Here is a 13,159-nt window from a genome sequence, read left to right on the forward strand (position 1 = left end):
ACTCGAGCCAACCCTGTTGCCTGCTTCGAAGCAGACAACGAAGGGGACGGCGACAAACGGCTCCGTTACACCAAACCACACGCATCCCGAAGCGCCGTTCACGTCAACTAATTAAAATTTAAAAACAGCCGTTACGAAACGCCGTCGTGTTTCTGCTCCTTTACACCCCCGCAGGACCCCACCTTTCCGTTACGCGCTGCTCCTGTCCGATAACCCACCCCTCCGGTTACTCTCTAACTACGATTAGTTCAGTCACACAGAAAGGAAGGGAGAGAGAGAGAGTGCAGGGAGGAGGAGAGAGAGAGGGTCAGACGTCAGAGTTAAAGCGAACACAAAGTCGCGTATAATAAGACGCGCGCAAAGCGGTTTGTGGATTCTCTATGTAACTGCGTTTTCCTCGACCTGAATTCCCTAGAGAGAGAGAGAGAGAGAGAGAGCGAGAGAGAGTGCGAGAGTGTTTTTAGAGAGAGAAAGAGAGGGAGCGAGGAGGAAGAGAAGCGGTTTTGCGAGCAGAGAAGGCGGTATTGTAACGGTTTGGTGGTTTCGGCGAAACGGTTTTTATCGATCAGCGATTGTTACACGAAGATTGTGTGAAGCGATAAAAAGTGGAAGCTTTGTGTGATTAAAATCGTATTAACGGCTGATTAAGGAGTCATTATTGGTGGTATTATTGTGCTTAAGTATAAGTATACATTCAGCTCAGCGTTGTCTGCGTAGACCGAGAAAGAGACAGACAGAGACAGAGAGAGGTAGAGAGAGAAAGGGGAGAAGGAGAATCAGAATCGTCTGAGCTTTCGTTGGGGCAAGTTTGAAATTTGTTGACTCGGGAGGGTTGGAGTTCAACGATGGCGAATCGGGAAGGTGAATATCCGTTGATTTTCTCTCTCATTTTCTCAGACTTTCTCGGATTTTCCAGGAAAATTAACGTTTTTTCTTCCCATTTTTGTTTGGGGGTTCTGTTTTGCAGGCGGCGATCTGTATCCGGAGCTATGGAAGGCCTGCGCGGGCCCACTCGTCGATGTGCCTCTCGTCCAGGAGAGAGTCCTCTACTTTCCACAGGGGCACATGGAACAAGTGAGTTTTCCATCTTCCTTTTTTATTTTATTTTTTTCTAATTTTTGTTTTTCTGCATATGGAATTGTTATCCTTTCGTCGAAATTGAATTTTTTTTGCTATTTTTGGGGATTATTTTGTAGTTGGAGGCGTCAACGCCAACAAATCAGGAACTGAATCAAGGGATTCCGCAGTTCAATCTTCCCTCGAAGATTCTTTGCCGCGTCGTTAACGTTAGCCTACTGGTATTTCCTCTTTGTTTTCTCTAATTTGTGTTTGGTTGCTGAGAAAACGAGGGATTGGAATTAGAAAACTTTTGTTGATTCCTGGAAAATGATAAGTGAGATCAGTTGGATCTGTTGGTTGAGTTCATCTTCAGCTGATTAGGAGGTCCCAATGATTGGAAAGTCTTCAACTTTAAAATCTGTCGAATATATGTCTTCGATTTCCTGGGTTTTCTCAGTAATCAAACAAGTTTGGAATAATTTGTGAAATTATTTTGTTTGGAAATATCTTACCTTGAGTTGTCTGCAATTTTAGGCTGAGCAGGAAACAGATGAGGTTTATGCACAGATTACTTTAATTCCAGATGCAAATGTAAGATTCAACTGAGCTGCTTCTTCCTGATTAACTTTTCTCTGTCCGAGCAATATTTCGTTGTCATTGTTAACGTTATATGTTTATATGTTTAGCAAACGGAACCTACTAGTCCTGATCCATGCCTTGCTGAACCTCAAAGACCTGCAGTTCACTCATTCTGCAAAGTTTTAACTGCCTCTGATACGAGCACCCATGGCGGGTTTTCTGTTCTTCGGAAACACGCCACTGAATGCCTTCCTCCACTGGTATATATTCTTTCTGTTCTAGCTTTCGTTTTGACCGTTCTTTCTAGGTCTCATTATTTATTTGATTTGATTTGCATGTCTGTACTTCTTCACCATGTGTGTATTCTTTTTCAGGACATGACCCAGGCAACCCCAACTCAGGAATTGGTTGCCAAGGATCTTCATGGTTACGAGTGGCGATTTAAGCATATTTTCAGAGGTGACGTATTTCATCTGCTCTGCACTCTTGCAGTTGTCCCAAATGTGTGATTTGATTTCATAATTATTAGAAAGAGCTCATGAGTTGGACAGCTAATCCTATAAGGAAAAATTCAGACATGTCAATTAACCATATCAATCGTTGCTCACAGTTCCTCTATCTGTGATTAACTGAACAGGTCAACCACGGAGGCACTTGCTTACAACAGGATGGAGTACTTTTGTCACCTCCAAGAGATTAAGTGCTGGAGATTCCTTTGTATTTCTCAGGTATACATATTTATTTGTTCTCGCCCCTTCATTCTTGTTGTCTCTTTATTAGTTGTCCACTAAATTTAACAGTGTAACCGCCTGGAAAATTGAATTTTCCCATATGGTATATGGGGCATATGTTTTTCGATCAAACAGTAACTAATCTGTTGAAATTTGGTTTCTTAGAGGGATCAACGGGGAGTTACGTGTTGGAGTTAGACGTCTTGCTCGTCAGCAGAGCAGCATGCCATCATCTGTGATCTCGAGTCAAAGCATGCATGTAGGGGTGCTCGCAACTGCATCTCATGCACTTGCAACCCAAACTCTTTTTGTCGTCTATTATAAACCAAGGTATGTTGTATTATGTTAACCTGATGAATTTAAAATGATCTTTACGTCGAATCATTTAACACATGATTTCTCATATTCTATCTTGATTTCCTTTTGAAATGTCCAGGACTAGTCAGTTCATTATTGGTTTGAACAAGTATTTGGAGGCTGTCAACAATAAGTTTTCAGTCGGAATTAGATTCAAAATGAGGTTCGAGGGGGAGGATGCTCCTGAGAGAAGGTAGAAGTCAAATTCAGCAGTGCTATAGTATGTTTACCCGCAATAAATTTGTTTATGGGCTTTCTAATGTATTCTTGTTCTATGTTCTTTAATCTTTCCAGGTTTTCAGGCACAATTGTTGGTCTTGAAGATATATCTCCTCACTGGGCAGATTCAAAATGGCGATCACTTAAAGTAAACTCTTTGTACCGGTTTCCTTTTCTTTTTCTTGTCGTCTTGTTCCTTTCTCCTTTCCTCCCCCTTGTCCTTGTATTGGACGTTAAATGTTCTGACATAAATTTGCTCTTGTGAAATATCTTTCCAAGGTTCACTGGGACGAATCTGCATCCATTCCAAGGCCTGACAAGGTATCGCCTTGGGAGATAGAACCTTTTGTGGCGTCTGTACCTCCAAGCCTTCCTCAACCAGCTGTGGTGAAGAACAAAAGGCCTCGACCACCCACTGAAATCCCAGGTCTTGGTAGGAACCTTTTACCTTTGTTTCCCAGTAACCAACTAAACAGCAACACCGGCCCCCTTTTTTCCATTTGCCTTGGATTAGTATTTTTTTAGGTCCGAGTATTCTAACTTCTAACTTACCTTGTATGGATATTAGATGCAATGAGTTCAACAGCGTCAGCTATGTGGAATTCTGGGCTGTCACAGTCCCATGACAAGTCACCACCGAGTGTCTCTGCTGAAGGCAAAAGAAGTGAAAATCATGTCGGATGGCAACACCAACAGGCAGATGTGATCAGCAACAACTCTGTTCCAAGGATTCAGACTGATGTGGGATGGTTGTCTTCTCAGGCAGGTGGTTCTCCGCACATGTTTCAGGAAACAATGGAGGATAGTAAAAGTGCTTCTGCTTGGCCTGTTTTCTCTGGATATTCGACTCCAAACTCATCAAAGCTGAAAAATGACTCAATGTTTGACCATGTTGAAAAAGAGAAGAAAACTGAGACAGCTACTAGTTGTCGAATCTTTGGAATAGACTTTACAAGTCATTCTACAAGCTCCCCTGCCATGGAGAAGGTACCTCTGCAACCAATTAGTGGATCTACTGGAACACCTGAAGGACGTGTTAGTAACATGTTAGCAACCGAGTCAGACCAGAAATCTGACCTTTCAAAGACTTCTAAAGAAGGCAAACCTGGACAGCTGCAACTATCACCGAAGGAAACACAGAGCAAGCATAGTTGCTCTATGTCCGCCAGAAGTCGCACCAAGGTGCTCAAAGTAGAATTAGTTTATATTATTTCTCCCTCTGAAGTGTGAAGTATTTGTGTCGTAGATTATGATGATTTGTGGTGTTTGTACATCCCAAAAGGTTCAAATGCAGGGGATAGCTGTTGGCCGAGCAGTGGACTTGACGACGTTGGAAGGATATGATCAGCTTATAGATGAACTGGAGGAGATGTTTGACATCAAGGGACAGATTCGCCCCGGTAACATTTGGCAAATTGTCTTTACTGATAATGAAGGAGATATGATGCTTATGGGTGATGACCCGTGGTCGTAAGTATACTTTATTGCAAAAAATATATCACACAAACGTGTTGTGTTTGGATTTTCCTAACATGTTTCCTTGTTTAGTTCTAAAACCTTTGCGTCGTTTTCTTTGCAGGGAATTCTGTGACATGGTGAAAAGAATCTTTATATGTTCGAGTCAAGACATGAAGAAAATTAGCGCCGGCTGCAAACTTCCAATGTCGTCACAAGAAGTTGAAGGGGGACCGGTAATAAGCTCGGACTAACATCGACCAGGTTGTTGATTTTTTAGGTACCGCTTTGGTTTCGTTGATTTTCGGGTCACGTCGTTTGTTTGTTTGTTCGTGGATGGAGGGAGGGAGGGAGGGAAGACTTGATTTTTGGGCAGGAGGAGGAAGAAGATTGAAGTTGGAAGAAGTGGACATCGGCTAATTGATAGCTCCTTTTTTTAGAGCTAGCTAGACAACATTTGACTGGAAACTGAAAAAGATGTAATGGCAATTGTGTAATTGTAATGTGTTTGGTAGTGGGTAGGATTAGGGGAATCTGTGAATATTTAAAGGCAATTTGTGGTGGGTCGGAGGAGGAGTTGGGTGTTTTTAGGGTATTTTGTTCCATGTGATGCTGTTGTAAATATATGTGTACTTTGGCAGTGTAATATTTTGGTGGTTAGTGTGTGACAGTTTGCACCATGCTGTATGCAATCTTGTGTTGCTGGATTAGTTAATTAATTAATATAATTAGCCTTTGAATGGTTTTTAATAATCCTTTGCTAATTTGTTTTAATCCCTCAAAATTTGTGCATATGTCGCTTCTTGTGGGTGGGATGGGTTGTTACTCTCTTGTTCCCTTGCCACGGTTTTTTTTTTTTTTTTTTTGTTTTGTTTTTGTTTTTGTTTTTTTAATGTAAAACGATAAATTTTGTTAAATTAGATGTTAGATTAGCTACTGACGGAATTTGAACTAGAAGCGGATTGGATTACTAACCTCCAATCTGCCCAAACCAACCGATCGAATTCAATTGAATTTTATGAATGATAAGTTAGATACTAATGAATCGAAATTAATTTTGATCGGTTGTTAATTTGGCGGAGCGGATTAAGTCACAAAATTTTGAATGCGATGTGATTGGATCTGATGGACACATCCAATTGAGATAATTCGGTCTAGTTGTTTGGTCAGAATATCCAACCCAACCCAATCTTTTTTTTTTTTTTGAAGCAACCCAACCCAATCTAGTTTCTTGGCTTTTTCTTCCTAAAGGTATTTCAAAGTCGAATACAGTACTAAGACTTAGTCAATTCATAGAACTGCTGTATTTAGAGGATCAAAACACTTTATAGAGCATTGAATTTTTGTCGGGCAATTTAGCCACAAATGTTTCGACATTTCGTTGCACTTTTTAACACTTTCTAAAAATTACTTTTTTGATCGAATTTGCTTGTAAAAAGTTCATACTACACTTAATTAATCAGGAAGAGATACAAAATGAAATGACGCACCAACGACTTCTAACAACATTCTCCCATTTCGATGTTGCACCATCCCTCAGACACCACAACTATACTCCCAGTAATTTTAAAAACAACCAAAAAGTCATTTTAAAGAACCTCATTTAACCAAAAAAAATACTTGCATTTCAATTTTATTTAAACCAAAATTCTTTGGATTTTGAACTATCACTACAACAACAATATAAAGACGCTACAACGACACTCCAATACTCTCTCTTTTATAATTCTAAACAACACAACCATACAACAATCTAATGATGCCATAACACTCCAACCATACTCCCCCTTTAATTCATTTGAACCAATACAACCACAATATTAATCTGATGATGCCACAACGATGCACCTCTTATTATGATTTTGAACCAACACAAGCACAACAACAATCTGATGATGTCCCAACGATACTCCAACAATACACCCTCCATTGTCTGATTTCGAACCACAACAATTTCATTCAAGGAACCCTCTCCTTATTCATTCTCCAAACACCACTATCAAATTTCAAAACCCGAACAATCGAAGAATAATGGATCTGAGAGGTGGAGCAATCGAAACAGTACTTAGCCACTAATCTGAGAGGTGGAGCAATCCAAATTTCAAATTAGATGTTCTTCACCGCTCCAGATTTGATTAGTCAAGGCGGAGCAACTGAAAAATGGATTTGACGGTGTCGTTAGGTGCCATTGGGCGTTGCTGTTTTTGGTGGCTTATGATGAATGAAGGACATGTTGATCAATAAAAAGATCAATGAAGGATAATATGGACTTTTCACAGGCAGAATTGATCAAGATAACAATTTTTAGAAAGTGTAACTAAATGTCAAAACCTGTCTATTGTAGCTAATTGCTCATTTTTATTTAACACTTACATCTAGTAAACCGTGTGGCTTTATTTGATTTGATAGGAATTAGATTCATATTTTGATATATTACAAGTGATCATCCAATCTTAACCCAATTCAGTACCGATTGAATCTGATCGGCTTGGTTTAGGTTAAGATCAATTAGTAAATTAGTCAATTACAATTGTAAATTTGAATACGGTTGTATGTATTCATCCATTCTAATTCGACAAGCATGCCAAGTTTTCTAACAACATAACTTATAATTCAATGGTTATGCATGTTACTAACATGCATGCAAAATATGTCTTTTACCCCGCGTAGTTTTTGTTTTTTATTTTTTTTATTTTTTTGTTTTTTGTTTTACAAATGATAGTGTTATTGGTTAGAGGGGTCAGCGGAGATTAAACATGCACCATAATACATAGACATCATTACTGTTGATCACTGCGGTAAAGTGTCATCTGTTCCTGAGTAAATTTTATTGTAGAATAGCAAAGACAAAGACATCATAGATGAGTTAATGCCAAACCTGATTTATGTCTCTAGAGAAAAAGAGTAGGACATCAGCTCACCATTTCATACATTTTGCTAAGTTATTATATCTTCCATCATACGTTATACGTAGTACTAAATGCTACGAGCATTGGATGACCTAAATTGATTTGAATTATTATCTTGTAAATCCAAGCCATCTATTGCTCGTAGCACCGAAGTGAAACCCAAACAAATTAGTTGATTAACTTACTCTGTATTCTGTAATTACTGCAAATTAGCTTCGAGTTTCAGATACCATGACCAATGCTCCAATAGATTGCAGTGTGAGGGATGGAAGTCTATATTCTGTTGTATGGGGACATCCTTCCCAATCAACCTTGTTGATATGTTGAATCAAAACAAACGATGGGCCATGGGCCTCCTTGAGGTGGCTTTCTCTAAATATAGTCCACTTACATTATATGGGCCTTTAATGGGCCTTGCTTATGTTCATTCTGGGTTTTGGCCCATTTACCATGTATGCTTTCCTTCCTCCTCCCCCCCCAAAAAAAAAACCTAGCTCTTCTCAAAGGAATTATCATCTTTCCAAAGGTAACATTCCATTTCAATCATTTTTCAAGATAATATATATTAGATTACCAAACTGTCTAACTTCTAAATAAACATATTATCATCTAAATAGATACTTGAAATTTTTTTATTAATTAGTGCAAATGAACAATTTGATGATATAACAAGTCAAAATGTCTTAAAACAGAATATTCGGTTTTGTTTTGTAGTTTCATGCTCTAGGGTCGAATTTGACATGTTACTAGTACAATTGCAGATTTTAGAGCCAAGTTTTTTCTTATATGCATTCTAGACTTTGTTTTAGCAGGAGGGAGGAACATTCCAAAGGTGGTGGAATGACCAAAGGATGTGGATGATGTGGACCATTAGGGGACTCTCAAGCTACTTGTTTTGATCCACTTGAGTTCTTACTCAATCCTTCGGCATTTCCACACATGGGTTCAATCTGACTAGCAAAATCTTCGACGACGATCAAAGCGAAAGGTACGAACAGGGAATCGTGGATTTTGAAGTCCCATCGTCCATGTTTGTGCCCTTAACAATGGCTGCCGTTGTGAACTTGGCTGCCTCCATTTGGGAGCTTGTGGAGATTTTCAGAGGAAGCAATAATCTGGACGGGCTGTTTGTGCAGATGTTTATAGCTGGTTTTGGGATAGTTAACAACATACCAATTTATGAAGCCCTAATCTTAGGACCGATAAGGGAAAATTTCCAACAAAAACTACCATAGTTTCAGCATTTCTAGCAGTTGCTCTCATAAAAGCAATCAAAGAAATAGAGATTTGTACATTACTCGTCATACTCATAATTTAAAGCCAAAGCCAAAGCCATTGCTAATAAAATGGAACTATGTTTGTAGTGGATTGAGCCTTGATGGGATACCAACAGCATTATGACAAAATTGTTTATGTTTATCGTCTATGTGACATCTCTGCCTCGGGACCCTTAGTTCTAGTGGTGTGGTTTGTGTGGTAGTCGTATACGGGTTAAAATTATTTTTGTATTTTGTGTGAGTCAACTCTAGACCAAGAAATTGGTCACTAAAGAATATGCATCCATCTGGAACTGTTGTAATCAATTGTTCTTGGTAATGAAACTCTATTGCCTCTATAAAAATAAAAAAATAAAAAAAATTGTCTAAGTCAACTAATTTGCTTGAGTTGGAATAAAAAACAATGTGAATATAAAAATGCTCTTGTTCTATAAGACATTATATTGTCTGCTAATTAATCTAATTCCTCTAAAATGAGGGATTGAATTTCTTATTCCGTATGGACCCCACTTCTATTTTGATTCCTCCATGGTTGGTAAGTCCAACCTATTGTTTAGTTTTGATTACAGATTAATAAACATGTTATAAGCGTGGACTAAACCTAGAGCCAGAAATATGTTGTGGAGATCATTGAAGGTTTTATACAAATGAACTTTCTTTGTCGTCAAAACTTGTCGATATGTCCGAGTGGTTAAGGAGACAGACTTGAAATCTGTTGGGCTTCGCCCGCGCAGGTTCGAACCCTGCTGTCGACGATCATTTTTTTCGTTTTTCCTAATTTTCAGTTTATCTAATGATACTCTGTTTCCCTTACCAAATAGTGTGATTTTTCTATTTTTCAATATTGTTCAACAACAACAACAACAAAGCCTTTTCCCACTAAGTGGGGTCGGCTATATGAATCCTAGAACGCCATTGCGCTCGGTTTTGTGTCATGTCCTCCGTTAGATCCAAGTACTCTAAGTCTTTTCTTAGAGTCTCTTCCAAAGTTTTCCTAGGTCTTCCTCTACCCCTTCGGCCCTGAACCTCTGTCCCGTAGTCACATCTTCGAACCGGAGCGTCATTCGGCCTTCTTTGCACATGTCCAAATCACCGGAGCCGATTTTCTCTCATCTTTCCTACAATTTCGGCTACTCCTACTTTACCTCGGATATCCTCATTCCCAATCTTATCCTTTCTCGTGTGCCCACACATCCCACGAAGCATCCTCATCTCCGCTACACCCATTTTGTGTACGTGTTGATGCTTCACCGCCCAACATTCTGTGCCATACAACATCGCTGGCCTTATTGCCGTCCTATAAAATTTTCCCTTGAGCTTCAGTGGCCTACGACGGTCACACAACACGCCGGATGCATTCTAACACTTCATCCATCCAGCTCGTATTCTATGGTTGAGATCTCCATCTAATTCTCCGTTCTCTTGCAAGATAGATCCTAGGTAGCGAAAACGGTCGCTTTTTGTGATCTTCGCTAGATTGCTCCGGTCATTAGTGTGGATAAGTATATAAATGGATAGAGATAGGAAAGCAAACACAAGATGTACGTGGTTCACCCATATTGGCTACGTCCACGGAATAGAAGAGTTCTCATTAATTGTGAAGGGTTTACACAAGTACATAGGTTCAAGCTCTCTTTTAGTGAGTACAAGTGAATGATTTAGTACAAATGACATTAAGAAATATTGTGGGAGAATGATCTCGTAATCACGAAACTTCTAAGTATCGGAGTGTGGAGTCGTCTTGACTTGCCTTATCTGTCTCATAGGTAGATGTGGCATCTTCTCTGGAAGTACTCTTCCTCCATCCAGGGGTGGTATCTTTAACTGGTGGAGATGCACAAGGTAATGTATCAATTTCACTTGAAGCTTACTTGTAGTTTCAGGCTTGGTCAAGCGCGATACAAACCATGTAGTAGGAGTCCCCCAAGTCGCCGAGCTAGGGGGTCTGCTGAAAGAGGTGACAGACAAGGTAAGCAATCAGAGCTCCGACTGATTGTTCACCTTCTCCCCATCTTGCAGCAGCATGAAGGATAAAGAGAAGAAAAATGAGAAGAGATGATATGAGATACTTTTGCTTTTGAAGAAGTAACTTTCCACAGGCTTATTCTTGAACTGAGCTGGAGGGTTTTCTGGTTTCCTCCAGAGTATAAGGCCGACTGAAGAATTTGAGGGTCAAAACAAGTCCATCAAATCTAGAGTACGTTCCACCCTGCTGATATGGGATACTTTTGCTTTTGACAGAGTAATGGATGTATCGGCACGTGTGCTGTTACGCTTGTCTCCACATGCTTCCTTGTATCCTTCGCACTTGCCCTATCTGTTCCTCAAGCAGATGCGGAATCTTCCCTGGAAACATAAGATGTTGAAGATGAGTACTCGAGAGCAATGCCAGGTAAGTAATCAGGTAAGGGGTTCCAGGCAGTCAGTTCTTGGCTGGAAGCTTGATTCCAAGTGCTGACTGATTGCTCTCTTTCTCCTTGTCTTGCAGGTAAAAACAAGGCCAAAGGAAAAGACAGGGAAAAAGCATGATATGGGATACTCTTGCTTTTAACCCTGATGATATGAGATATTCTTGCTCTAGTATAGCTTGTTTGCAGAGGTATTATCGGGGGGAAAGAAAGCTGAATATTTCGAAAGGCTTCGTTGGGAGTGCCCTCTCAGATATGATGAAGGGTTGAGCATTTTTGCAGGTCTGCCTGTCCGTTGGGGATGGAGGTTGACATATATAGGAGTCTCCCTAACAAGTAGTAATGCTATTCCTTTACCCTGCTTGGTCATAGCACGGTAGTGGGAGCTGTCAGTTTCACATGTTTTAACTCTGTCAGAGCACTTTGAAAAAGTGGTCTGTGGTATCTGGCTCTCGAGATTCGGAGAACGATGCCTCTTCGATTTTTGAGAAAGCAATCATGCTGGGGGTCTGGCTCTCGAGATTCGGAGAGCAGTGTCTCTTCGATTTTTGAGGAAGTAATCATGTTGGGAGTCTGGCTCTCGAGATTCGGAGGGCGGTGCCTCTTCGATTTTGGAGCAAGCAATCTTGTTGGGAGTGTTGTCTCGAATGTGAGTAAAGGTTGGGCATGTTTGCTAGTCTACCTTGCCACGAAGCACAAAGGTTGATACACAGGGACTTTCCAATTATCCAGCAATGGTACTGTTCCTTTACCCTCTCTTCGATTTTGAGAAAGTAGTCATGTTGGGAGTCTGGCTCTCGAGATTCGAAGGACGGTGCCTCTTCGATTTTGGAGCAAGCAATCTTGTTGGGAGTGTTTTCTCGAATGTGAGTAAAGGTTGGGCATGTTTGCTAGTCTACCTTGCCACGAAGCACAGAGGTTGACACACAGGGAGTTTCCAATTATCCAGCAGTGGTACTGTTCCTTTACCCTTGTGGGTAATAATATGGTAGCTAGACCTTCAAAATTTATGTGTCTAAACTTTGTTAGTGTTGTTTCTTTGCTATTCTTTTACCTTTCTTGGTCAGAGCGATGTAGTGGGAGCTGCAAGCTTCACGTGCTCAACTTTGGCAGAGAACTTTGGCAAAGTTATCTGTGGTACCCATGAGCTATTGTTGCGTGTGGGAAGTGGGTGATTGAACAGTAAGATTCATGTGCTTTCTACTTCACCAGAAGTCTTCGACAGAATGCCCATAATTTCTGCAAAGCTGAGTGTGCGTGTGACAGGTGCTGACAAGGCTAGAAAAGTAGGTGCCTCTTCGATTTCTGAGATCGGCCCTCGTGGTCTCTGAGCAGCCCAGCTTTTGAGAAAGCGAGCGCCTCTTCGATTGATTCGAAGAACGATGCCTCATCGATTTTTGAGAAAGCAGTCACGCTGGGGGTCTGGCTCTCGAAGATTCGGGGAGCAGTGTCTCTTCGATTTTTGAGAAAGTAATCATGTTGGGAGTCTGGCTCTCGAGATTCGGAGGGCGGTGCCTCTTCGATTTTGGAGCAAGCAATCTTGTTGGGAGTGTTTTCTCGAATGTGAGTAAAGGTTGGGCATGTTTGCTAGTCTACCTTGCCACGAAGCACAGAGGTTGACACACAGGGACTTTCCAATTATCCAGCAATGGTACTGTTCCTTTACCCTCTCTTCGATTTTTCAGAAAGTAGTCATGTTGGGAGTCTGGCTCTCGAGATTCGGAGGACGGTGCCTCTTCGATTTTGGAGCAAGCAATCTTATTGGGAGTGTTTTCTCGAATGTGAGTAAAGGTTGGGCATGTTTGCTAGTCTACCTTGCCACGAAGCACAAAGGTTGACACACAGGGACTGTCCAATTATCCAGCAGTGGTACTGTTCCTTTACCCTTGTGGGTAATAATATGGTAGCTAGACCTTCAAAATTTATGGGTCTAAACTTTGTTAGTGCTGTTTCTTTGCTATTCTTTTACCCTTCTTGGTCAGAGCGATGTAGTGGGAGCTGCAAGCTTCACGTGCTCAACTTTGGCAGAGAACTTTGGCAAAGTTTTCTGTGGTACCCATGAGCTATTGTTGCGTGTGGGAAGTGGGTGATTGAACAGTAAGATTCATGTGTTTTCTACTTCCCCAGAAGTCTTCGACAGAATGCCCATAATTTCCGCAAAGCTG

The 13,159-nt window shown here is 40.7% G+C and overlaps 1 protein-coding gene and 1 non-coding gene across 5 annotated transcripts; both read left to right on the top strand.

Annotated features, from left to right (window-relative positions):
* Positions 1–285: 285 nt before the first annotated feature.
* On the top strand, positions 286–5,153 carry LOC126626682 (auxin response factor 9-like). 4 transcript variants are annotated; one of them, XM_050296061.1, is made up of 14 exons: positions 288–861; positions 968–1,074; positions 1,197–1,298; positions 1,594–1,650; positions 1,746–1,898; positions 2,013–2,097; positions 2,276–2,366; positions 2,535–2,699; positions 2,806–2,919; positions 3,021–3,093; positions 3,225–3,372; positions 3,514–4,127; positions 4,228–4,415; positions 4,525–5,153. In XM_050296061.1, exons 1-14 carry the CDS (start codon positions 846–848, stop codon positions 4,652–4,654), a joined length of 2,043 nt encoding a protein of 680 aa, XP_050152018.1. In that variant the 5' UTR covers positions 288–845; the 3' UTR covers positions 4,655–5,153. The 4 variants fall into 4 exon arrangements, with proteins under 4 accessions (XP_050152016.1, XP_050152015.1, XP_050152018.1 ...); XM_050296060.1 differs by having other exon boundaries at positions 289–861; positions 3,225–3,378; XM_050296059.1 differs by having other exon boundaries at positions 286–861; positions 1,746–2,097.
* A 4,106-nt stretch (positions 5,154–9,259) lies between these two features.
* On the top strand, positions 9,260–9,341 carry TRNAS-UGA (transfer RNA serine (anticodon UGA)). Its single transcript has one exon. It is a non-coding gene; the product is annotated as a tRNA-Ser (tRNA).
* Positions 9,342–13,159: the final 3,818 nt, after the last annotated feature.

The sequence above is a fragment of the Malus sylvestris genome, chromosome 6 (genome assembly GCF_916048215.2).
Source record: "Malus sylvestris chromosome 6, drMalSylv7.2, whole genome shotgun sequence".
NCBI classification, from domain to species: Eukaryota; Viridiplantae; Streptophyta; class Magnoliopsida; order Rosales; family Rosaceae; genus Malus; species Malus sylvestris.

Excerpts from the sequence above, each read along its gene's own strand:
- LOC126626682 (XM_050296058.1), top strand. Across the intron at positions 2,367-2,534 it reads GATTCCTTTGTATTTCTCAG|AGGGATCAACGGGGAGTTAC; the intron begins GTATACATATTT and ends TTGGTTTCTTAG. Across the intron at positions 3,094-3,224 it reads CAAAATGGCGATCACTTAAA|GTTCACTGGGACGAATCTGC; the intron begins GTAAACTCTTTG and ends TATCTTTCCAAG.